This window comes from Erythrolamprus reginae, chromosome 4 (genome assembly GCF_031021105.1).
Source record: "Erythrolamprus reginae isolate rEryReg1 chromosome 4, rEryReg1.hap1, whole genome shotgun sequence".
Taxonomy (NCBI): Eukaryota; Metazoa; Chordata; class Lepidosauria; order Squamata; family Dipsadidae; genus Erythrolamprus; species Erythrolamprus reginae.
The window spans coordinates 93,425,481-93,450,503 of record NC_091953.1 but is presented as its reverse complement, the minus strand read 5'-3'; the positions used below and the strand labels follow the sequence as shown (position 1 = coordinate 93,450,503).

The window sequence follows — 25,023 nt, the reverse complement described above, 5'->3', positions numbered from 1 at the left end:
TGACTGTATGACTATAACTTGTTGCTTGTATCCTTATGATTTATATTAATAATGTTTCTTGATTGCTTATTTGTACTCTATGGCAATTACTAAGTGTTGCACCTCATGATTCTTGACAAATCTATATTTTAGATGCATATGCAAATCTATATTAGACAAGTGTGATTAGACTAAATCACACTTGGCCAATAGTTCAGCATTGCCCTGGGAATTTTGTTTGAAAGAACAAAGCAGCAGGATTTAACTCTGCTGTCATCTTTCTATCTTCTTTCACAGGAATGGGAAGTGGACTGTGATTAGCACCCTCTCTGCCACTTTCTTGATTCTACCATCCCAAATAACTGTTTGTTACAATGTTTGCTCTGAGAGTCTTCCACAATACCTGTAGAAGTGATAGCAACTAATTCTGTAGCCCAAAAATAGAATTAAACTAATGGGTAATATTATGCATTGAAACCTCCAACCTACATGGATAAGCATACAGCATATGTATCTTAGGTATTTCCATTTGAGCTGTGCTTTTCCGGGTTGAGCTGCTTATTTACTTTCTCCCTCTTCAGCTATAGATACTTTTTAGCTTTAAGACTCTGCATCTTGTGTAAAACAATCGCATATTATTCTAACAGTTGAAGAGACTCCAAATAACTTTATTTATTTAATTGGATTTATATGCCGCCCCTCTCTGAGGACTCGGGGCGGCATTATATCATCAACATCCATCATATAATCAAAGCCAAGGCGCATATACTCACCCCTATAAGTTTATATTTTACAGCATTAAGCATACTAATTATAAATCTCTTGGCCTTGTGAAAGGGCTAGAAACCTGGCTTAGGGCCCTGATGGGAGTTCACCTGCTATAGGTAGTTAGTTGACTTAAGAAAATGATGGTTTACCCAGTTTTATGCTAACACCCAGTGTTTTAATAGCATTTTATATTGCTGTATAAAACATGTATTTAATGTTTTTATGATGTTGTAAGCTGCCCAGAATTGCCTGACAATTAACTTTTATTCAATAGAATGGTTGCGTATAGATAACTACTTCTTGTACAAAAATTTAAAATTGTCCTGGAACAGCTTTCTTCTCATTGTCATCTGTGTTGAAAAGCTGACAAGCTTTATATAACGAGTAATGTTGTTATTAACCATGTTTATATTAATTTTTAAGTCCACTGGAGTCAAGGTTGTGTCTGCAGTCTCATTGCTGTGATTGGAGCTCTTGTCTCTTAAAAATTTGCTGGAGGACTTTTCTCCCAGAAGCAAAGCAGGCTGCAGCTATGAAGACAAATAACTAGACCGAGGAAATAATCGTTTGCATTTCCAGAGGGCAGAGTCGCTTATAATGACCTTTACTTTAGCTGTATTATCTTCAGGAGCCACATCGACTTCTTGTACTACTGCTTCTTTGTACAGCCAACTGCAATGATACAAATCCAACTCTTGTTTTATTACTAGAGAAATAACATCAATCAGAGTATCACAAATCCCATGGTTTCGAAGAAATACATTCCAAGCCTGCATGTTTTCTGTTACTTTTTGTAAATTTGAATATAGTGTTCCCTCGATTTTGGTGGGGGATGCATTCCGAGACCGCCCGCGAAAGTCGAATTTCCGCGAAGTAGAGACACGGAAGTAAATACACCATTTTTGGCTATGAACAGTGTCACAAGCCATCCCCTAACACTTTAAACCCCTAAATTACCATTTCCCATTCCCTTAACAACCATTTACTCATCATTATTACTGGTACTCACCATTGAATAAGACACTTAGTGATCCTGATATTTATAAACATAATTATTTATTAACTATAATTTTTTTGTGTGTGATAATAACGCTGGTTGCCTGAGATTTTTGCCAATCAGCAATGGCAGGCGAAAGTTTGGCAATGACGTATGACGTCATTGGGTGGGAAAAACCGTGGTATAGAAAAAAATATTTAATTAATATTTTTTTTAAAAACCATGGTATAGGCTATTCACAAAGTTTGAACCCGCGAAAATCGAGGGAACACTGTAATTTTAATCTGCAAGGATAGTTTGAAAGACTTTTTGAAATGGGTTTCCTGAGGTTTGAGACTTATAAACACAGGTACATAGTCTTCAACGTGTGACCATTCGCTTATCAACTGTTTGAAGTTATCACCTACCTCCAAAAGGGGACTTAAAACCCAGATCCTAAGCTCCAATAGTTGCTCTCTCCACAGTCATGTGATTGCTCTTTGGGTGCTCCGGAACACAGTGGCATTTATGGCCATTTGCATCATCCTGAAGTCCTGTTTTTTGCACTCCGGAGGCTATAGGAAAGCTTCCTGAAGCCACGGAGTGCAAAGAACAGTTGTACTGGTTTTTCCACTCCGGGGCTTCAGGAAGCTTCCCTAAAGTCTCCGGAGTGAGAAAAACAGTTCAACAGGCAAATCAGAAGTGTGTTTTTCCAAATTTTCAGTTTGCCCGTTTGGTCGTATTTTCACTGTCCCAGATTTCAGTGAGGCCTGTGCACATATGCAGGGGTGTGGAGGACTGGTGCATGCACGGGGGAGGGAATGCATGTGGGCACATGCTTGTGTGCTAGCGCATTCACTTTTTGGCACAGGAATTTTAAAAGGTTTGTCATCACTGCTCTATCATACCTATAACTTGTTTTTTTGCTGTTGGTAGGGCAACATTTTGTAAATGCACAGCTAATAAATTAGCAGAGAAAAAATATTGTTAGATGTTAAATGGGCTTAGCAAATAAATAAATGGAGGAGCAAGTAGTATTAAACTTGTCTACGGAGTCAATACAACAAAAAGAACCAAAAGCAAACTGATTCTAAAAAGTAGAATTTTGATACTAATTGGCATGATTTTCCAGCCATTGCTGGTAGTTGTCACTGACCTGAGCTGGGGTCCAGATAAATTGATTTTAATTGTCATAATTTTTTTCCCAGTTCCTTTCAAAACTCTTGCCTCAATCTCTTCTTTCAGCTCTTTTAAACCATGTCCAAGGAGAGCTGAAGTGACTATAGCATTTTGTTCTTTAGGTTGATACCTAGCAGCAAATAGACATCATAAAATAGACATTGGCATAAGAGACAATTGTATAACTATAGAAATTTAGCTTGTTTACATAACACACACACCTTTTATAGGACTATAGATTTCATATTTTAGTTTGTTGTAAATAAGAAACTTTTATTTTCTGATGGATATTTATCATATCATATTAATATCATATAGTTGGAAAACAACCTACATTACACGCTAAGTATGTAGTAGTGTTACATAATAAGACAATTTTGTTTGGAGGGGAATTTAAAAGTATCAAAGAGGCTCCGAAGTGGGAAAGAAGTCATGTATACATTCATTTGGAATCTTTGTTTTTTCTGTTTCTCTCTCTAAAATCTGAACCATTACACCAACTGCCATGTAGGATGAAGTTAAGACAGGTAACAGTCATCTCAGAAACTTGTTATGTTGATTTCTTCCATCCCAAATCCACTCAATTGTTATTCCTGCTCTTTGAGTAGAATCCTAGTATTTTATTTCTTTTAAAGAGGTCTTAAATGTACCATGTAAACCAGGGGTCCCCAAACTTGGCAACTTTAAGACTTGTGGATTTCAACTCCCAGAATTCTCTAGCCAGCTATGCCAAGTTGAAGACCTCCAATGTACACTGATAACTTTTCCCTGTAGAAGAATGCAGCTGACATAAATTTAAATAAATAAATAATAAAATAGCACACTTAGCCATCAGCACAATTTATGCTTCTACAGACTATGTCCATCTAGAAGCATCATTAGGCTAAAAATGAATCCTTCAGAAACTAATTTTCTCCAATTATAAATGAATCGTTGATCAGATTAATTAAATTCCTGCTGAAAATAATTTGGGATACAAAATATTCTGCTTCTTATAGTTCAATGATAACTGATAACATTTACCATAGTAATTCTAAACAAACACCTTTGGGCTTAGTTTGTTTGTGAACTGAGATAGTCAAACCATAAACTACAATAGCATTTTGAAAATGTACCTGTTTTTCAGACTATAAAATGCTTTGGCCAAAAGATGCACCTAACTTTTGGGGCCGAGGAAAACAAGAAAACCCCCCTGCCTCTCCCAGCAATTTTCCTCCTTGCAGCAAACAGCCTATGTCAGCTTCAGCGCAGCTTAATTTAGTAGGAGAATCAGCTGTTCCAGGCTGCGGGGATAGCCACCTCCATACGCCCAATTTTTGGCCTCTGCACCCTCATTTTTGTCCTCCGTGCATGCCATTTTCAGCCTCCACATGCCCCATTTTTGGCCACTGCGTATCCCATTTTCGGCCCATTCCAGGCAGAAAGGATTGCCACCACCTATCACCAATAAATGGGATGCACGGAAAACTGGATGCGGAGAGGCTGAAAATAGGGTGCATGGAGGGGGTGATGGGCAGCTGATCCACCTGCCAATAAACTGCTCATGCTAAATCAGGCTGTGCTGAAGCTGACAAGGAAGCAAATTGCTGGGAGCCAGAGGCCGAAGGATGGAGGTTGGTGGGTGGACAGGGCTTCGGCAACATTCGCTTTGTAAGATGCACAGGGATTTCCACTCACGTTTACGGGTGATGGTGGTGATGGAGAGGGAAAGTGCATCTTATAGTCTGAAAAATGCAGTAGGGTATTTCTTACCTATCTACTAAATCCACTTTGTTGTGTACTTCAATAATGGATTCAAGTAGATTATTGGAAATATTAAGATTCTTGAGAACTGACAATACAGTGTTCTTCTGGAGGTTAGTTTCTGGATGGCTAACGTCTCTCACATGAACAATTAAATCCTAGCAGCAAATAACACAGAGAAATTACTCAGTAATTTGATCGGAAGAAAAAAAGGTAGATTTTCTGCAGGCATTACAATACAAGATATAAAACTGAAAGTAAACTATACTGGATAGGGATTAGATGGCTGATATTTAGCATGAATGCTGCAAGAAATACCATAAAGTAGAAAGAAATTGCATAGTAAAATCCAAATGTAAACTTCAATTTGTGTCTCAACACAAACTCACAATTGATGCCAATCAATTAATCCAATGTTATTCGAAAGATGCTGTGCTGACAGGATTCTTACATATATATACTACAATAGTAGCCTAACTGAAACTAAAATTAAGAAGGTGCTCGGTATTTTTTGTTAGTCCCAATATATGAACAATCTCATCATAGTTATTAGTTGCATTACAAGGTGTAATTTAAAGTAGGTTTAAGATAGTATCACAAAGCATTCTACCATGCCAGGGGGTGGCAACTTTGAGTCCACGGAGAGGGGCGGCATACAAATCCAATCAATCAATCAATCAATCAATCAATCAATCAATCAATCAATAAACATACAAACAAACAAACAAACAAACAAAAGCTCAGAGCCATTTGGACTCATTTCCCAGAGAAAACAAAACACCCAGAGCTACGAAACCTGGGTGAGTGTGGCCAACTTGACCTCACTCCCACCGAGTCACATGAGCCCCCCCAGGTTTTGTGACTGTTTTCTATGAGAAAAAAGGTATATATATATATCTCCATTTCTTTCTCCCTCTCATCTTTCTTTTTCCCTTTATCCATCTCTCTCTCTCCCTTCCTAGCCACCCATCTCTCTCTCTTTCTCTCCCTCTCCCTCCGTCATCTCTTTCTTTCTCCCATCTCTCTCTCATTCCCTCTCTCTGTGTGCTGAGGAATGATTACCACCCCTGGCTTATCTTAGGGCGACCCTCCTTCCCTCATGACATCCTGGCTGGCTGTGGTGCGTGCCTGGAGACCCTAAAGGCGCAAAGGTACACGCAGAGAGTGGGTGGCGGACGGTTGCTCACTTGCGGGTCTTCTCTCTTGCCCTGAGGATCTGGCCATTGCCTTGCTGTCTCCCCCCGTTCCCCAGCTCTTCGGCTGAGCAGGGCGAGCATGAGCTCCAGCCCAAAAATCGGCAGGAAGTGAAGGCTTCCTTACACACAAATGTGGTGTGAAGGCAGCGACAGGGCCACTTCTCTCCTGCCCTAAAGATCTGGCCATTGCATCGCTGTGCCACTACTCTGTCACAGCAGGGCCCCCAAAGAGCCACATGCAGCTCTAGAGTTGCTGGTTACCGACCCCTGTACTATGCTGCCTATGTCTAAAGCAAATGATGAACACGATTATTCAACTGGAATAAGTCAAATCCTGGATGAAGGCCTTTTCACTGAAAGCTATGGATCATAATCTATTTACCAGACTGCTCCAATGTATGTTGTAGATTTATATAGTATGTTGTACTTTTTGATTTTGCAGTCAAGAGCTGAGGGATAGTGATTGTCCAAGCTGGCATCGGTGAGTAAACTAAGACTAGAACCTGGGTTTCTTTCACCAAGTCCAGCTTCTTAACCATGGTGTCATGCCAACCCTCAGGAAGTCAATTATTACTTCCAAAAATGTGTACTTTAAACTTACAAAACTATACTACAATACTAGCTTTTCCTAAAGCTGTTTAAATAAAAGGTTGAATTCCTCACCGCAACCATACAGCTTAGCTGCATAAGTCAGAAATGTAGTTTGAACTAAAGATACTTACTGTCTTTCAAAAAGTCCACATTCGGTTCTGCCAAATGATATTTCGCTACTTTTTGTATTATATACTGGTTTTCTTTCCTTTTACTCCTAAATTAGAACTGGACCTGTTATTCTTTTTTGAATCGATAAAATTAATGAACAAAGAAATGTGTAATTGCTGTGGTACTTACTGAGCAAGCTACATCTTCTAATGTAGCTGAAAACGATTCAACAAGATTGTGGGGCAACTGAGAGAGAAATCCAATGGTATCAACATACAGAACAGTCAATCGCGATGGCAGGTAGCCAGCATGAGCTGTAATGTCCAATGTGGCAAAAAGCTGATCTCGAGGCTGTAACTTTGCATCCCCTGTGAGGGCCTTGATTAGAGTGGTTTTCCCTAACAAAAAGACAGAAGTGATATAAACTGAAGAGTTCGCTTCATGTAATCTTTTTTAAAAGACATAAATAATGACAATCATAGAAAATCACAACTGAATGCATCACTCTCTAGCATATGTTATTTACTTGAAATTGGGAAATTCCCTCCCAATTTAAAATCTAATTTTTCCTGTAGTCTGCTAGGTGGAAAGGACAGGAAAAGCTACAACTATAATTTAGAATGTGCATGCCAATTTTCCAATCGGATCTTCCATCATGTTTTCCACAACTTAAACATTCCGCTATACAAAGGCAGATACATTTTAACGTGAATATCCAGCATAATAATCCTTACCACAATTAGTATAGCCCATTACTGAAATTATTGGAAATTCACTTTTCTTCCGTTGTTTTCTGAGTAAACCTCTATTTTTTTTAAGTTTTCTTAGAGCCTTTCGAATTTTAACTTCTTTTTCTTTTAAGAGGCGAAGCTGAATTTCCATGAAGGTTTCACCTGTTAAAAATATAGTAACAGAATATTACGATTGCTGCATTTTTATTTTTATACCTATATACAATATAAAAATAAAAATGCAGCAATCCTATTTTGTACTAATATTTTGGTGCCATCAGTAGTCTGCAATATTTACATTAATCAGAGTAAATGAGCATATAATGAGATACTATGTTAATTTGCTGCAATTCTGCCAATAATAGTTCTGACAATGACAATAAATGTTCTCTAAATCTCAAAAATTATATCATGTTTTCCTGTCTTATATTTTTTGAACCCAGAAATAAGCGCTTGGCCTTATTGCCATGCACTCAAAAGCCCGGTTAGGCTTATTATCAGGGGATGTCTTATTTTGGAGGAAACAGTGTATATTTCTAAAACTTTACACTTTTATTGAAATTCTATCTTATAAATTTTGATAATTATTAAAATTGAATGTATTCTATGGCAATCAGGAATTTTAGAAGGAATCAAGAACTCAAAAGATGATTAATACAATGGTTCTTTGGTACTCAACTGTTTAAAACTCATTGAATTTGGTACTCAAGGCATCTTGACACAAATTTTTTTAGTACTCATTGTGCCTCCCAGAACCAATTAACGATGAGTATCAAGGGACCACTGTAGAATACCACAAAGGATATACAGTATATTCCTTAAATATTCATCCTATTCTTCAAGGCTAGTTAGGCCCTCATCAACGTACCATAGCTACGGCAATCTCTAAACATTAACTGATTTACATAAGTCATTTTTATAATCAACAATCTATGGAAAGAATAAAAAATGTTTGGTGCTTTCCATGGAGAATCCTCAGAATCAGATCCAAGCAAATATTTTAATTTTAAGTTTGTTTACCATTATAAGTATAGTTCTATAAAAGCTTAGTTCCAAATTGTGTTTTTAGGACCATACATGTAGATGACCAAATACTACAGGACTTTTTAAACCTACAAGTCAGTTAGATTTTAACAAGAATGTTTGCTATTACATAGAGAAAAATGGCATGTCAGTTAAGTACAAGGTCAAATACTTTGTAAACAGACACAATTATTGTTTTCAAGTAAAGTGAAAGGTTTATAGCTTCTTTTATGGAAAAATATTTTTGAATGTTTTGATTGGTTATTGAGATATTTTCTTTTCCAACTTATTCATAGTACCTGATCCCATAATGTATCTTGAGCCACCTCTCTGTTGATCTAATTGAGCAACCTCATTTCTTACATTGGTTCTGGAAAAAGACAGAAGGAATATTTTAAGCCTTTGAATGGGTCTACTAGTCTACTGAAAGCTTAAAATGCAATGATAACACAGGCAGTCCTTGAATTATGTCCACAAATTATGTCCAGAAAATTTGTTACTAAGTGGTATGCCCATTAGACAAGGGGTCTTATGAATACAACTAATTTTATGAATTTTGACATGATCATTAAGTAAATCACTACCAACATTGAGACATCAAATGATATCAATTTGTGACATTCCCTGTCAATTTATCTACTGCTTTTGCTTGTTGAAAGTTCAGGGAGAAGATGATTGCAACCTGGTTTCCAAGTGCTCAAATTATGTTCATGTGACCATAGAGGTGGCACGATGGTTGTACCTTTGTAGATAAATCACTTTTTTCAATTCCAACCTAATTCTAACCATTGTTAAATTAATAGTTGTAATATGAAAACCATCTGAAGCTTCAACTCAGCTAATATATTTATTAAGCTCTACTGATGTCAATGAATATAAACTTTCAAATATTCCTAAAGATTTTGCTTCCCAAATTGTGGTACATAATGGCCTTGTTGCTATTACAGTTATGCTATTGATTTCCTATATTTTAATTTAAATCTTGTTAATCATAAGCCGTTCAGAATCCTTTGAAGTAGAGCAGAGCAGTATTTAAGCCAAAGTAATATACAAGTAAATACTATTTAATATAGAAAGTAATGCATAAATAATACAATTATGGTTATGTAAGTCTAATTATTATTAAAAATACATATATTGCCATCAGTTGACATCTGTAATAATTTAAAATAAATTTGGAGTAAAATCTATTTTTGAGTAACATTGACGTTCAAATGATGCTTTCAATATGAGAAATACTGTATTTTTCGGAGTATAAGATGAACCGGAATATAGCACCTTAGTTTTTGGGGAGCAAAATGGAGAAAAGAATCTGCTTACCAGGTATTCATCTGGCTAGCATCCTTAGCCAGCACATTATTTTATCCCCTGGTTAGCGCTTTAAAAAACTTTATTCAGAGAGAGTAACAATGAAACAGCTTGCAAGCCAGTAAGAGCTGGGAACATCATTAGCACCTGGAAAGAAACATTCGAAGCAAGTAGAGCAATGGAAAAAACCCTGCAAAGACTTAAGGCTGGGAAGATCATTAGCACTAGGTCAGGGCGGGGAAGCTACATTCAGAGTATAAGATGCACCCTAATTATCAGCCTCTTTTAGGAAGGGAAAAAATATGTCTTATACTCCGAAAAATACAGTATATTGAGAACTAGTCCAGAAACTGATGTAATAAGTTATTTCAAGATTGCCAAAAGCTCTGTCTCTTACACACATACATCTTCAAACACAAAGTGACAGAATAAAAGAAAATACTGTATCATTATGTGCAATGATAATAATCAGGTTTCCATGTTTGGTCTAAATTTCCTTATGTGAAACCTTGTACAAATGTATAAAGATATAATCTAACGCAAGTAGGCTACGTATTATTTATTACCTGAAAATATATTTTCCATGTTGTTGATATTAACATTATTTTCACTACTTTGTGTACCTTAGAAGTGGGAGTTCAGCCAAAGATATCTGGAGTTTTGCCTCCTTTGTTTGAGCATTACATCTGAAAATATGAAGGACAATGGTGTATCTGTCAAAAACCTTCACGCCCCAGGCCTTTTCAAGTTCTTTCTATACAAATATAACATAAATAAAAATGTTTAATATTTCTGCAAATTTACTAGCGTTCAAGCCTCTGTCTAGTCTATAATGAATGATTCACCAAAGCGGATAATTCTTTGTGTGTTATCATCATACAGTACCCTCTTAATTACAAATAAAAATTAGGGGTCATCCCTTTTCATAAGTGTAGTATTTGAGGGTGAAAAGTTGCAAAGAACCCAGAAAAGTAAAGTATGTCAAACTAAATTGAATAAGTATAGACGTAAAGTTAAATATTTATTTACATATATGAATATGCCTCCTCTTATTCTAGGCAGCTGACAATAAACATGCTGCTATTGAGCATAACATTTAAAATATATTCAATAAATACAAATACATCATGTAAACTCTGAGATAAGATAAAATACCTACTCCCAATATTTCCTATTATAATAGAAATTGCTTCTCCAACCTCAAGAGCCATTTGAAAACTATGGTCTTGGCAGTCTTCCAAACTGGCAACAGGAAAAAGGTCACTTTGTGGGGAAACTATTCCAATGAAAATATTGCTACTGAGTAGATCTGTTTACACACCCTTACATGATGGAGGATTTTAATTAGCCTGGCATCTGATGGAAGACAAGCTGTGCCGCGCAGAGCCTTTCTAGTAAATTCCTGACTTGTCTTGCAGATCTCTCTCTCTCTCTCTCTCTCTCACACACACACACACAGATGAAAGAAATGATGGTGGAGAAAGATGCAAGAGGATCAGCTGACTCTGACCTGATAATAACAGAAAGCTGCAGGATTTTCTCCCTTGGTTGATTTAAATTGTTACCATTTTAGAATTGGCAGAAAATAGTACCAGCATGAATTCCGCTTTCTCTATTGGTAATCTCAATCATGAAGTAATATAAATACTTGAACAAAAAACTCTAAACTTCCATAATCCCTGAATTCAAGCAACGTCCTTAATGGCTTATTTAGGCATTTGCAGATGCTGGTTTGCCATTATCTGAAATCAGCATTTAATATTTTAAGTGGGAATTAGGAAGTAACCAACCACAAAAACTAACTGATGCTGGCTTCTATGTTATTCTCCTGCGTATCTCACTACAACCAGAAAATCTGAGCCAGGTTATGCTTGGCATTTGGCATCATTACTGGTCAGATATTTATTATTAAAAAAATTGCTATCCATTCAATTACCGTATGTTGATTCTTGACACTTCTATGGACCAAGCCTCTTCACATTTTCCAATTTTATATGGCTTTTTTCAGTTGGTTAATGCTATGGCTGTGTCAGGTTTACTGGAAACATGCACACCATATTTATATTAAAAATTCCAAAAAGTTGAATTAAAAGAATAGATATACTCAAATTAAAATGTACTTACTTTAGTTACCGGAGAGAGCATTTCTACATTTACGAAGACAGAAGATAAAAGAGGCAATCCTTTAATTTTTCCTGAAAGGAAATGATTAAGATAATTATATTTGCAAAGTAAGATCTAGTATTTTTTTATTTTATGAACAAAATAATATTGAAACACTTTATTCAGTTAAACCATGTTTCAAATACGTATGAATCAAATCTCTGATAAGGTATAGCATCACTCACGTCAAAGAAAAATTTGTACCGTATCCAGTATTTGATTACATCCAATTATCATATCCAATATTTCTAATTTATCTGAAATTACAGACATTTAAAATATGACAATACTGTATTTTCACTGAAAACAAGGATTTGGCCCAGGTTTCATACAACTAGAAACATTCATAGGAACTTAAATTACAGGTAGTCCATGGTTACAAATGGAATGGAGCCTGCCCATTCTATTTGTAACCTAAGGATTCATAGGAGTGAATCTCGTACCTTGAACACGACTACTCCCTCCTTTTGCCCACACATTTGATAATGTGAGGCTTGTTAAGTGGACGTGTGATATTTATTTATTTATTTGATTTGTTTGCCGCCCCTCTCCGAAGACTCGGAGTGGCTCACAGCAAGAATACAAAACACAAATCCAATGATTAAAACAGTAGAACAGTTAAAAAACCCTTGATTAAGAAACACTCATACAATACAAACAAAACAATACATAAAACGGAAGCATACATAAAACGGATATATCGGGGTGGGGAAGGCCATGGGAGGGTGGGGGGACTAGTGATGGAACAGGCCACTTGCTTCAGACCATGCAAGCCCTCCCTCAACCCACAGATGCCTCATTCTCCCTCTCTTGGAGGACTTTCTGGGCCTCCTTCCTCACAAATGGACTACTGGACGACTGCTTTGGTGGTGAAAAAGGAAGCGCGAAGAACCAAGCGTGCCATTCCAGGCCTCCTTTCTCATCCCAGAACTGCCTGGAGAAAGCTTTGGCAATGAAAAAGGCATGGAGGGCCACACATGCATCTCCAAGCCTCCTTTCTCGCCACTGAAGCACTTGAGGATTGAGTCCCTGTAAGCTTTAGCGGCCCTTTGCAAAGTCTTTGCCAGTAGGAACAGAGCTTTGGACGGAGGCGTCCAACCCTCCCAAGCTTCGCTGGTGCCTATAAAGGGCTGCTGAAGCCTATAGACTTTGGTAAGGAAACGGCAAATGGAGGGAAGATCTGAAGTCTTCCCTCTGTTTGCAAATGCATAGGCCTCAATTCACAGAGAATAGAGATTTAAAATGCAAAATCATGAAAGATTAGTAGCATGTCTCTTGGTTCATCAGATCTCTGTTCTCTATGAACAACGCAATCAAAGAAGTACACAAAGAAACTGTGACAGAAAGATCTTTGAAAGATGAGACTTGGAGTGCTTGTGAAGATCCAGCCAGGGGTGTATGTGTGAATAGACAGGGTGAATGTTGCATACATAGCCTGTGTGATTGTTTGTAAGGGCGAACTACTGCCATGGTGCCGCAACATTCGTAATTTTGGGACTACTTCGTAAACACTAGGGAGTGCTTATCATGTAACTTCGAATGTTTGCTAAGGGAATGCTCGTAACCTGGAGATTAGCTATATAGGTATTACATACATTAAGAAAAGTTTTGAGATACTTTCTTACCAGTTAGAAGTTGAAAATTTCCTTTGTGAAAGATAAATTTCTTATCAGGAATTTGTATAGGCAGAATGATTTTATCTATCACGGTCCAATTTTGAAGCGTGTTTATTAGAGTAACAGCTTCAGCTAGCTGCAATTCAGCTACAAAATTGGGGAAAAATAATTATAACAATAATTCCACATAATATATTTCTAACATTTGCCTATATATAAACAACTGCATTAAAATGGATGTAATGATACTTTATAATATTTATTTCTTTGAAATTAAGGGGAAGTACTACAGAAATAAGGAATTTCATTAGCAGCCTTCCATATATCACTAGCACAGTCATAAATAAATGTCAATGCATTCATTCAAGTCTGAATGCATTAAATGATAAAACGGAAATTGGATCAGTGCTTTTCTATCTTTTTATTTACAAGCAGTTTAACAGCAACAAAGATTTCTGAGAACCACCATATAAGCCAATTTGATAATATGGCATATGATCCCCACCAACATTCAATAAAAAGGCTACCTTTAAAATAATGAAATGGCTACACATTTAAGATAATGAAATGGCTTAAATCACAAACCAAATTTCATGAGATATTGGTCCTGTTTAGAGTGTTATAACAGTAGCAAAAAATAAAAATCCCAATTTTTTAAAAATATGACCGCTCAATATTCTCTCCTTTAAAAACATGTATATTTGGGTATCAATATTACCTGTAGTAAAAAAAAAAGAGCCTTGGTGGTGCAGTGGTTAGAGTGCAGTACTCCAAGCTACTTCTGCTGATCACTGGCTGCCAGCAGTTTGGCAGATCGAATCTCAGTAGGCTCAAGGTTTTGACTCAGCCTTCCATGGTCGGTAAAATGAGGACCCAGATTGTTGGGGGCAATATGGTTACTCTCTGTAAAACCGCTTAGAGAGAACTGTAAAGCACTGTTAAGCGATTTATAAGTCTAAATGCTATTGCTATTGCTTTAAAAAAATTAAAAAAGTTTTAAAATGTCAATTCTTGGCCTGCCATTTGTAGAATAGCTGAGAATGGGTGAAGAATATTTGGATTTGATTCATGTTAAAAAAAAAAAGTTTATGCTTTGTCCATTTGGAAGACTTTGGACCAAAGAAACTCTGCCCTTCCCCCAAAGACCATCAAGTATGATTAAAGCGCAAATGTGATATGATTAAATCACTAAATCACGATAGGAGATTGATTGTTAATTAGCTTTCACTTAAATGTTAACTTTAAATGAAGGCTTCTTTCATATCTCTTTTCAGTACTGCAAAAAATTGTGCATGGTCACTCGAGAGCATACTGTCTTTTAGGCATCCTCTGGTTGGCCACTCTATGCAGTCCCTGGGATCAACTTGATCACACCTGTGGTCAGCTTCGGCTTGTCAGGTCCCCATTTCACAGCCGGGTGTACAATAAACACTCTCTGGGACTCCGGCATGACAAACGGTAACCTCCAGTCCTCCAACAGTTGGTCTTCCACATCCAGGTCTTCGATGTCGTCCAGGTCGTCGTCGTCGTCGTCTTCATCATCATCGTCAATGTCTACGAGGTCCCCCTCCTCGTTGTCTTCAGCCTCCCAGGAAGAGAGCGTACCAGCCCCACTCTTTCCCCGAGCCGGTCCATTGCCGGCTGGCGGCTGGCGATAATTGACAGCAGAGCTGTGCCACAACCTAACGGGATTTCGTCCCTGACAGCAGCTAGCTGGCAGCAGGCGAACCTCCGGCCGTAATATCTGCATCAAGCATTGCAATCGCCGCCACTGGGAAGCCATGGCGATCACTAGGTGCAACGCTCATTGCAGTCCCCCAAGGGGGCTCTAGCTCAGTTAAGAACAAGATCTGTGGCGGAACGGAAGTGCCTTCTTTGTTGATTCCCACCGGTTGGTGCAGCACGCCGCCATTCCTCTCCTCCCGGGAAAGGGGAAAAAACAAACAAACACCCACCGAGGGGCGGGGTTTGAAGAAAGCCTTCCAGATAGCGAGCCGATACAGTAGTAATCCTTTTCCGGGCGGCTATCACATTCCTTTTTCATTGGGTGGGTCGAGGCGCGTGAAGGGAGAGCGATGGGAGGAGGGCGGGACTTGGCCTTGGCTCTGCGCCAGCGGCGGGAGAAGCGAAACGATAGACTGACGCTGGGACTGCCCTACTTCGTTCTTTCGGGTCCGAATCGAGTCCTTCTCGGGACCGGCGCAGCCCGCTGGGTAGGGGGCGCGCGCGGGTCTCCGTCCGTAGGGGCGCAGGGCCGGGCTCGGGGTGGGGCTGAGCCGGCCGTGGACAGAGCTTTGCTCCCTCTTTGGTTTTCCCGGGGACTGAATCCCGCGGGGTTTGCAATAGGCTTCCCGTTCCGCTACAGCTTCCCTCCCTCGTTGTCTTTCTGTAGCTGCTCCGCCGCCCTCCTTTATACTGGCTTTAAATATCTCGTAATGCATAGCCTCCTTCTTGATGGCCCCCTTCCCATTCAAAGCTCTTTATCTTGCAAACCCAAAACTTCCATGGCTGAGACTTTGTTTAATTCCCGTGCACGGCCGTTAACTTTGCGCTCAAAGTTTAAAAAAAACTGGCGGGTAGCGTCTTTGTAATTTGGGAGGGTTTTTCCCCCCCTGTGCCTTTTTGGTATCTGACTTTGACAGGGCAAGGTAAACTTCTTCCTTCATGTACATTGCTGCCATATTTGTATGTTTGCCTTTGATTTTTGCCCACGGCGATGTGAAATGTTTCCTTTTTGCATTGCACTGTATTGCACTATACTTTGTGCAGCTTTGCATCCCGTTGAGGACTTTATTTTCATGTTACACAGCTTTGTACAGTCCGTTAACATCCGAATGAAGTAATGATTTAAACTTCAGAGGAAAGGAGGTAGAGAAAAAGCTTCCTACCTGTCAGATATTAGAATATTATATACTGCGATATCGCTATAACAAGCCATCACATATAAGTTTTACATAATTTCCACCCTCCCTCTCTCTTGAAACTGTAATTTTCTCTGTTTTTATAGTGTGTCCTGTATGATATAATTTCTGTAATTATAGTAATCTAAAATGCAAATATTCAGTTGGGACTTCAATTCCCAATAGGATTTGACCATCTGGTTCTTTGCATTTTGATGATTCACACAATATAGATGAAATTGGTAATGAGACTTTCCTGGTTGTAACTGTAACTGTGAGTAAGAGTATTTCACCAAGAACAAATTATTTTTTTAATCGTTTAATCGTTTTTAATCGTTTGTTTTGTGTTGTGAGCCGTTCCGAGTCTCCGGAAAGGGGTGGCATACAAATCTAATAAATAAAAATAATAAAATAAAATAAAATTAGGATGTCTTTTTCTTTGAAGACGTTTCGCTTCTCATCCAAGAAGCAAAACATCTTCAAAACAGAAAACCCAGTTGTCTCTTGAAAAAGCACTTTTGGGACAACCATGAGCTGGATGACTGAGAATCTCCATAGACAAATTATTAGAATGATTGTAGTAAGATATTTTCAATAGACACTTAAGAATGTGAGTGTGTTTAGATTGAATTTTAGAGCAACAACCTTCAGATTTATTGATGTTTCATTGATTGTGCCTGTTAACCACACACTAGGAGGCTTTCATACCCTTTTGGGTGCCTTTCCTAAAATGTATAGCACCTTCTGGTGGAGCATCTATTACTACATAGTTTCTTAAGAAGACTTAAATCTCTTAGAATCTTCATTGCAAGGTTGTTTTAATAATTCTATTTCCATATTGAAAACCATTGTTAAATGTGATTGGAACTTGTAGGACCACTTTTTCTGTCATATTTCATTACACCGTTGTTATTGTTTCAGTGGGGTTTGCACATACATTCATGAACAGGACCATTTTCCTGAAGAGTGCTTAAACTGTCACTTCTGTTTTAAAAAAAAATGATTTGTTTACCTAAAATGTTCAATATTTACATGTTAATCTTGATTTTGTTATTGAATTCCCAAGGTGGCTTCCCTTAATAAAAAGTATGGCAACATTAGTATTCCACAGTATCTTAAAATTCTACTTATCTTGGAATACCTGTTACATAATCCTCATGTTTTATTTATAGTTGTCTTGAACTCTGATCTTGCATTGCATGTTAGTTTATATCTGCAAAAAGCAGCCACTGCACCTTTTGTGTTATCAGAAATGACAGGAAACTTTGAAAGAATAACATTACAAAAACCCCCCCATCTTTACAACTCCCTTTAATTATGCTTGATTCATGAGATGCATGTACATATTTATTAAGTTAGTCTTTTAACCTAAAACATGTTGGTGAGCACCTGACTAAATAATGGAAGGCCTTAATGAAAAGAGGCTTGGACCTCTGCAGGGACAAATAACATATTGATTATGTCATCATTCAGATTGCAATGACTTACGTTCTTGGGTCAGATGTTAGGATATAAGTATATATTATTAGCATTTGTGTGATGCTGTCATAATGCACACCATTTTGATGTTTCTGTAATTTTCTGAATGCAATTTTGTAGCAAGTTTGCTAACAGTCTGAATATATAATCCCCTATTCCAGTAGTCCCCAACCATTTTGGCATCAGGGGCCAATTTCGTGGAAGACAGTATTTCCATGGATCTGGGGAAGGGGATGGTTTCTGTTGCTCACCCCCAGCTGTGTGGCTTGGTTTCTGAACAGGCCTGTGCTTAGGAACCCCTGCCCCAATCATTATGTGAATTGCTCTCACACACATGTCTGAGCAGCTTACTTTCTGATGTTATATGTTATAGGATCTTTCTTGACAGTAGTTTATTGTGATAACACAGCAAGTAACTTTACCCACAAGTTTTTTTCTCTCTTTATTTTAAAAGGTGGCTGTGCTTATTGAATAAACTTGTGACCATAAAATGGAATGATTTTTGTTAAGGGATATAATAAATAGGGAATCAGCTCAAATCATAATGTAAGTAATAAGGTCAGGGATCTTATTAATTGGAGACAATGCTTCTTATATTAAATGGAGAACTAAATGGAACAATTGCGTTGGGAGTGTATGAGAACTCAACCCATCTTTCCCTGGTTAGGACTAGCAGTAGACAAAATAATTTCTAATTTAAAAAGTGCTAAGATGGAGAAACCCCTGGAAAGGCTACAAAGATGCAATATATCTTGAAAACAATAATAGAAGAAAAAGTAAGCAGCTGTAATTCAGAAAGGAAAACTGAGACAAATTGACAGAAAGTACATACTTTCCCACATTTTAATTAAATTTGGATAAGCACTGAGGAATATATGCTGCTTTCAAAAGAAATATGTCTCAACCCCCTAGGACTGCTGTAGACCCTGGACAAGTAGGAATATCATCTAATGTTCTTTGAATGGGATGCTTATCTTTAATTTTTCAGGAGAGGGTCTGGCAAAACAACCATGTACACAAGGGACTAAATATGTTATTGAAAGCTGATATGGCATTCTTTCATCTTCTAACCCCCTCTAGATGCCTCAACAAATTATATACAGTATATCAATTGGTCAACAAATTATATACATCAGTTGCTCGCAGAATCAAAGCATCTTAGAAACATAGAAACATAGAAACATAGAAGACTGACGGCAGAAAAAGACCTCATGGTCCATCTAGTCTGCCCTTATACTATTTCCTGTATTTTATCTTACAATGGATATATGTTTATCCCAGGCATGTTTAAATTCGGTTACTGTGGATTTACCAACCACGTCTGCTGGAAGTTTGTTCCAAGGATCTACTACTCTTTCAGTAAAATAATATTTTCTCATGTTGCCTTTGATCTTTCCCCCAACTAACTTCAGATTGTGTCCCCTTGTTCTTGTGTTCACTTTCCTATTAAAAACACTTCCCTCCTGAACCCTATTTAACCCTTTAACATATTTAAATGTTTCGATCATGCCCCCCCTTTTCCTTCTGTCTTCCAGACTATACAGATTGAGTTCATTAAGTCTTTCCTGATACGTTTTATACTTAAGACATTCCACCATTCTTGTAGCCCGTCTTTGGACCCGTTCAATTTTGTCAATATCTTTTTGTAGGTGAGGTCTCCAGAACTGAACACAGTACTCCAAATGTGGTCTCACCAGCGCTCTATATAAGGGGATCACAATCTCCCTCTTCCTGCTTGTTATACCTCTAGCTATGCAGCCAAGCATCCTACTTGCCTTTCCTACCGCCCGACCACACTGCTCACCCATTTTGAGACTGTCAGAAATCACTACCCCTAAATCCTTCTCTTCTGAAGTTTTTGCTAACACAGAACTGCCAATGCAATACTCAGATTGAGGATTCCTTTTCCCCAAGTGCATTATTTTACATTTGGAAATATTAAACTGCAGTTTCCATTGCTTTGACCATTTATCTAGTAACGCTAAATCATTTACCATATTACAGACCCCTCCAGGAATATCAACCCTATTGCACACTTTAGAGTCATCGGCAAATAGGCAAACCTTCCCCTATGTCACTCACAAACATATTAAAAAGAATAGGACCCAGAACAGACCCTTGTGGCACACCGCTTGTAACCTGTCTCTGCTCAGAATACTCGCCATTAACAATAACTCTCTGATGTCTATGCTTCAGCCAGCTTGAAATCCACTGAACTATCCAGGGATTAAGTCCAATCTTCACTAATTTATCTATCAGCTCTTTATGTGGAACCGTATCAAAGGCTTTGCTGAAGTCCAGATAGGCAATATCCACGGCACCACCTTGATCCAACACCTTTGTGACATAGTCAAAGAACTCAATAAGATTAGTCTGACATGATTTGCCTTCAGTAAAGCCATGCTGATTTGGGTCCAATAAGTTATTGTTTTTTAGATGCTAATTTATCCTCTTTTTGAGTAGAGTCTCCATCATTTTAACTACAACTGATGTCAAGCTAACTGGCCTGTAGTTACCAGCTTCTTCTCTACTGCCCTTCTTGTGTGGATAGGCACAACACTGGCCATTCTCCAATCCTCAGGGACATCTCCTGTTAACAGGGATTGGTTAAACAAATCAGTCAGGGGGGTAGCAATGACAGATCTGAGTTCTTTAAGAACTCTGGGGTGGATGCCATCTGGACCCATTGCCTTATTTATCTTTAATCTTTCAAGTTCTTCTAAGACATCGGCTTCTAAGATCACTGGAGCTGAATCTGTACAGCTGGAAGCAATGCTATATCCCTCTATAGCAGTGTTTCCCAACCTTTTTTGAGCCGCGGCACATTATTCATGTTTTCAAAATTCTGGGGAACACTGAAGGGGAGGGCGGGGGGGCTAAAGAAAAGTTTGGACAAAAAAAATATCTCTTCCTCCATTTCACTCTATTTCTCCCTCCCTATTTCTCTCTCTTCCTTCCTTCCCTTCTTTCTCTCCATCCCTCTTTCTTTCTTCCTCTCTTTTTTGCTCTCTTTCTCTCTCCCTCCTTCCCTCCCTCTTTGTCTTTCCCTCTCCCTCCTTCCCCCTTTTTTTCTCTCTCTCTCTTGCTTTCTTTCCCTCTCTTTCTCTTGCTTTCTTTCTCTCATTCTCTCCCCTCCTTTTTCTCTCTCTCTCTTTCTCTCTTGTTCACCACGCCAGCAACAGAGAGAAAAAGAAAGAGCGAGAGAGAGCCGGAGAGAGAGTGGAGTGCGCAGCAGCCATCAGCCTCCTCGCCCTCCCAGACGTCCCCAGCGCCCGGCCTCGCGCCGCCTCCCGTTAGCCCGGCCGAAAGCCACACAGTCCCGGACTCCCGGATCGCTCGCTTCTCCGGCCAGCGCGGCGCTTTCCTGGGCAGATGGCTTTGCTGACCGGAGAAGCGAGCGATCCGGGAGTCCAGGACTGTGTGGCTTTGCGCCATGAAGAGAAAACGGCAGCAGGGAAAAGTCGGCCGTTTTCTCTTCATGGCGCAAAGCCACACAGTCCTGGACTCCCGGATTGCTCGCCCCAAGGCAGGAGGCGGTGGTGGAGGAGAGTGGGCGGATCGGGCGGGCAATGGGGCAGGGCGGAGAAGCCAGGGGCGCGTTTGGCCGGAGGCACCGTGGGGAGGCAGGGGCAGGGAGGTGCGGCAGTAGGTGCCTCCGGCCAAACGCACCCCTGGCTTCTCCGCCCTGCCCCATTGCCCGCCCGATCCGCCCACTCTCCTCCGCTGCCTCTCGCCGCGGCACACCTGACGGTGTCTCGCGGCACACCGGTTGGGAAACGCTGCTCTATAGTATTATTTTGTAAAGTGTCTTTTGAGAAAACTGAAGAGAAGTAGCTATTGAAATGGTCAGCGATCTCCTTATTCCTTATTCTTGCTTGAGTATATTTATAATCCTTGCAAAGAGTGTCTGTTTTCCCTTAAATACCCTACACATCAACTCTAGGCCTCAAAATGGTAGTATTTTTCCTCATTTGTGTACTGACTGCTGTCTGCAATTAGATAACTGGCTTTCATCATAAATGTTGCTAAATTTCTTGTGATATCTGTAGGAACATTGTTGCATAATGTCATTGATTAAAATGTTACTGAAGTTTAATTTTGCTAAAATTTAATTATACATTTTCCTTGGGAATTGCTACTTTTGTATCTTTTAAATGTTTCATGGGGACTGTGTATTTCAGTGTTGAAATTTTGTTACTGCTGTTTGCAGGGCTGCTAAGGAGAATAAACTTTTTCTTTTCTGTTTATATTCTTTTTCATATTGAAGTGTCTGCTTTGGATTATTTACTTTCTACCCTGCTGAGAGGATGTAGTGGTAATAGCAGAATCCAGTTCAGTTGCCAATTTCTCTAACCACAAGTAAGTCTTTAAGAATAGCATAAAAATATTACCTTGGCATTTTTATTTAAAACTATGCTTCTTTAAGTTATATTTATGGTTGGAAATGTGGGTATTACATTTATTTATAGACCTGTTCATGTGTTTCCCAACCAGAGTTTTTTTAGTTAATGTTTCAGATAATGCCCATCAATATCTCTGAAATTGCTATACTGTAGAGAAGTTGTGGTGAATAATACTGTATGTGTTTTGGTTTCCAGATATTTCTCTACTTTGCTATTTGTAAAGTTGTGTGAATGCCAGCACTCACAATTCCATACATTCAAAGATTGTTCTTCACATACTTTGAGTGTGAATGTCTCCAGGAGAAAGATGTCAATTCAGTGATGTCAGAGAGGATCGTGGGTGAGTACTTAGCCAATCCTGATATCTAAACACACCATTCTACTCCGGGAGGAAAATAAAGCTCTGCTTTTAAAAAATACTTTTTATTTTACTGTAAACAAGAGAACCAGCCTCTTCATCCAAAGTAATTGTTTTTTCCTCAAAAAAGAAAAGAACTTCTTCGCCTACATTTGCTATACCACTTAGAATAGATATCTCGATCCTGAATTTGCAGCAGGGAAGGAGATAGAGGGATGATTATATATAGGATACAAGCAGTGTTCATTCCCTGGACCTCTTGCCTAGACATGCTTGCGTTGTCGATGGCCAGAATAAGGAAGGAATACAGAATAATATGATAGGGACAGATTGGATGTTATGCCTCACCATCCTGGCACTGCTTCTCCATTGTAAAGTGTGTGTATGTTGCCAAGGCCTTGACTACAAGTAGTCCTCGACTTACAACAGTTGTAATGACTGTTCAAAGTTACAATGGCATTTTTCACAGTTACGACCTTTGCAACATCTCCATGATCATGTGATCAAAATTCAAATGCTTGACAGCTGATTCATATTTATGACCTTTCCAAGGTCATGTGATCACCTTTTGCAACCTTCTGACAAGAAAAGTCAATAGGGAAGCCAGATTCACTTAAAACCTGGGTTTCTAACATAGTAACTGCAGTGATTCACTTAATAACGGAGGCAAGAAAGGTTGTAAAATGGAGCACATCTCACTTAACAAACGTCTCACTTATCAACATAAATTTTGGACTCAATTGTGTTCATAAATCAACGACTACCTATATCTGTACTTAATGTAACAGGTACTTTGATGAAAGACAGGCCTAAATTGAATGGAAATGTGGAAAAGACCCTCTGTTCGGCTTTCTTTTATTGTAATAACTCATAATTCGACAATTCCATTTGCAATAAAAACAACATTGTAAGCAGTACCAGATACCATTTTAAGTTTTTAGATACTGACACTTGACTATTCTGTGAAATAAATATGAAACTTAAACTTATCTAGCTCATTCAAAACAATGGTTTGGGAAAAATCATTTTGAAGGTGCTTCAGATTTAGAATTAATTTTGGTTGTACTCTTGGGATTTTCCCCTCTGCATACAGATGTCATTGCTTTTGTCTTTAATAATACAGTAAATTAGAATTTGACTAAGCATCAATTATAACATTCCTACTATCAAGTCAGCTGAATGGAATTTGAGACATTCTGGATGCAAATTTCATACCATATCCTAATTTATTTTCATTGAATATATATAAGCACTATATATAAGCACTTCTTCAGACTAAATAGATAATTGGACAGTGAGACAGACAGTGTTTGGAATTGCTGCCACATTTTTCTCTCGAAAAGGAAATCAAGCCCAAATTAAAGATTGTTACCTGCATGTTAGCCTACGTTAAACAAGATTGTGAGAAAATTGATTGAAATACTAATATAAAACTGTTTGTAATTTTATTATGGAACCAATCTATTTATATAAAAGCCAAATACCACTCACTCATCATGAAATCTAGAGAATTCTAAAGCCTACAAAGTTGAAACTTGGCTTCTAGGTGCTTGCTAAGAAAGGATTTTTTGAAATGACAATCAGATCATTAGTATTTTTATATACAGTATTAACACGGTCTGATGGTAAGGAGTTCAATGTTCTAATATTGGACATGGGCATGGCCATTATGTACGTCTGGCCAGTATGTAAGTCTGGCCTGTAGGCTGGGAGTTTAGATATGCTACTCCACCTCCCCACCTGAAAAGAACTCTGTTCCAACTGCCAGTTGCCTTATATTAACATGTTCTGATGCTACCCCTTTGCTAAAGGGGTGTGGATGTGGCCAGCACATGACATTCTAGTCATATATTTTCATAGTGAACCATGGGTATTCAGTGACTAGCACTATTTATATAATTGGAGTTTATTTTATTTTACTTTATACATATATATATAGTAAAAGAATAAGTGCTTGTTTGATAGATTTCAAAATGGCTTTATTGCATTTGTAGAACTAAACAGAACAGATAATGTGAAAATATTTTCCTGTTTATTTTATGTGCATTTGATTTTCAGTAAAATGTAGGAGCATCACCTAACAGGAAACGTGCCAGTTGTTTGGAGAAGATTCATTTCAGATTTCTCATAGAGAGAAAAATCACATTCACAGATATTTAGCAGTAGAGGGAAACTTAATTCCAGCTTTATGTAGTCAATTTTCATTAAAACAAGTGTTAGAAAATTTGCATGTTCTGTGGAATATCTATTCTGGCTCTATGTTAGCTATAAATACAGCTTTACTGTAGGCCCTTATGGCAAACCTGTGTCACAATATCTGAACAGTATCTGAACAATATCTGAGAGCACGCTGAGCGGATGGGGGGAAGGAAGCCGTTTTCACTCTCTCCAGACTTCAGGAAAACCTCCAGAGCCCATGGATGGTGAAAAACAGACTCAATGGGCCTAATGGAAATTTGTTTCTGAACTTCTGGGAGGTCTGGTGGGCTGTTTTTCACC

General features: G+C 38.4%; 2 protein-coding genes across 6 annotated transcripts in view; one reads left to right on the top strand and one right to left on the bottom strand.

The window, feature by feature from the left end:
- Nucleotides 1-626: 626 nt before the first annotated feature.
- Nucleotides 627-15,233, bottom strand: GTPBP6 (GTP binding protein 6 (putative)). The gene is made up of 10 exons (XM_070750909.1): nt 14,759-15,233; nt 13,394-13,531; nt 11,730-11,800; nt 10,229-10,359; nt 8,597-8,667; nt 7,278-7,436; nt 6,733-6,941; nt 4,655-4,803; nt 2,880-3,032; nt 627-1,419 (listed from the first exon to the last, which is right to left on the bottom strand). Exons 1-10 carry the CDS (start codon nt 15,165-15,167, stop codon nt 1,278-1,280), a joined length of 1,632 nt encoding a protein of 543 aa, XP_070607010.1. The 5' UTR covers nt 15,168-15,233; the 3' UTR covers nt 627-1,277.
- Nucleotides 15,234-15,493: 260 nt separating this feature from the next.
- LOC139166809 (cohesin subunit SA-2-like) overlaps nt 15,494-25,023 on the top strand; it is a 75,962-nt gene continuing 66,432 nt past the window's right edge. For 4 of the 5 annotated variants that reach the window (XR_011559048.1, XM_070750903.1, XM_070750902.1 and 1 more), the window contains exons 1-3: nt 15,494-15,597; nt 22,031-22,122; nt 22,362-22,506. Coding sequence is in view for 4 of the 5 variants with exons in the window: in XM_070750903.1 (XP_070607004.1) it covers nt 22,457-22,506 (50 nt within the window). In the remaining variant the exon portion in view is untranslated. Of the gene's footprint in view, nt 15,598-22,030; nt 22,123-22,361; nt 22,507-25,023 lie in introns of those variants that run through there. The other variant, XM_070750905.1, reaches the window with a different exon arrangement.

Coding starts and splice junctions, on each gene's coding strand:
- GTPBP6 (XM_070750909.1), bottom strand. CDS start 15,167: ATGGCTTCCCAGTGGCGGCGATTGCAATGCTTGATGCAGATATTACGG. Junction 11,801..13,393: donor AAATTTTCAACTTCTAACTG/GTAAGAAAGTAT, acceptor ATTTCCTTTCAG/GAAAAATTAAAGGATTGCCT. Junction 6,942..7,277: donor AATGGGCTATACTAATTGTG/GTAAGGATTATT, acceptor TCTTTTTGTTAG/GGAAAACCACTCTAATCAAG.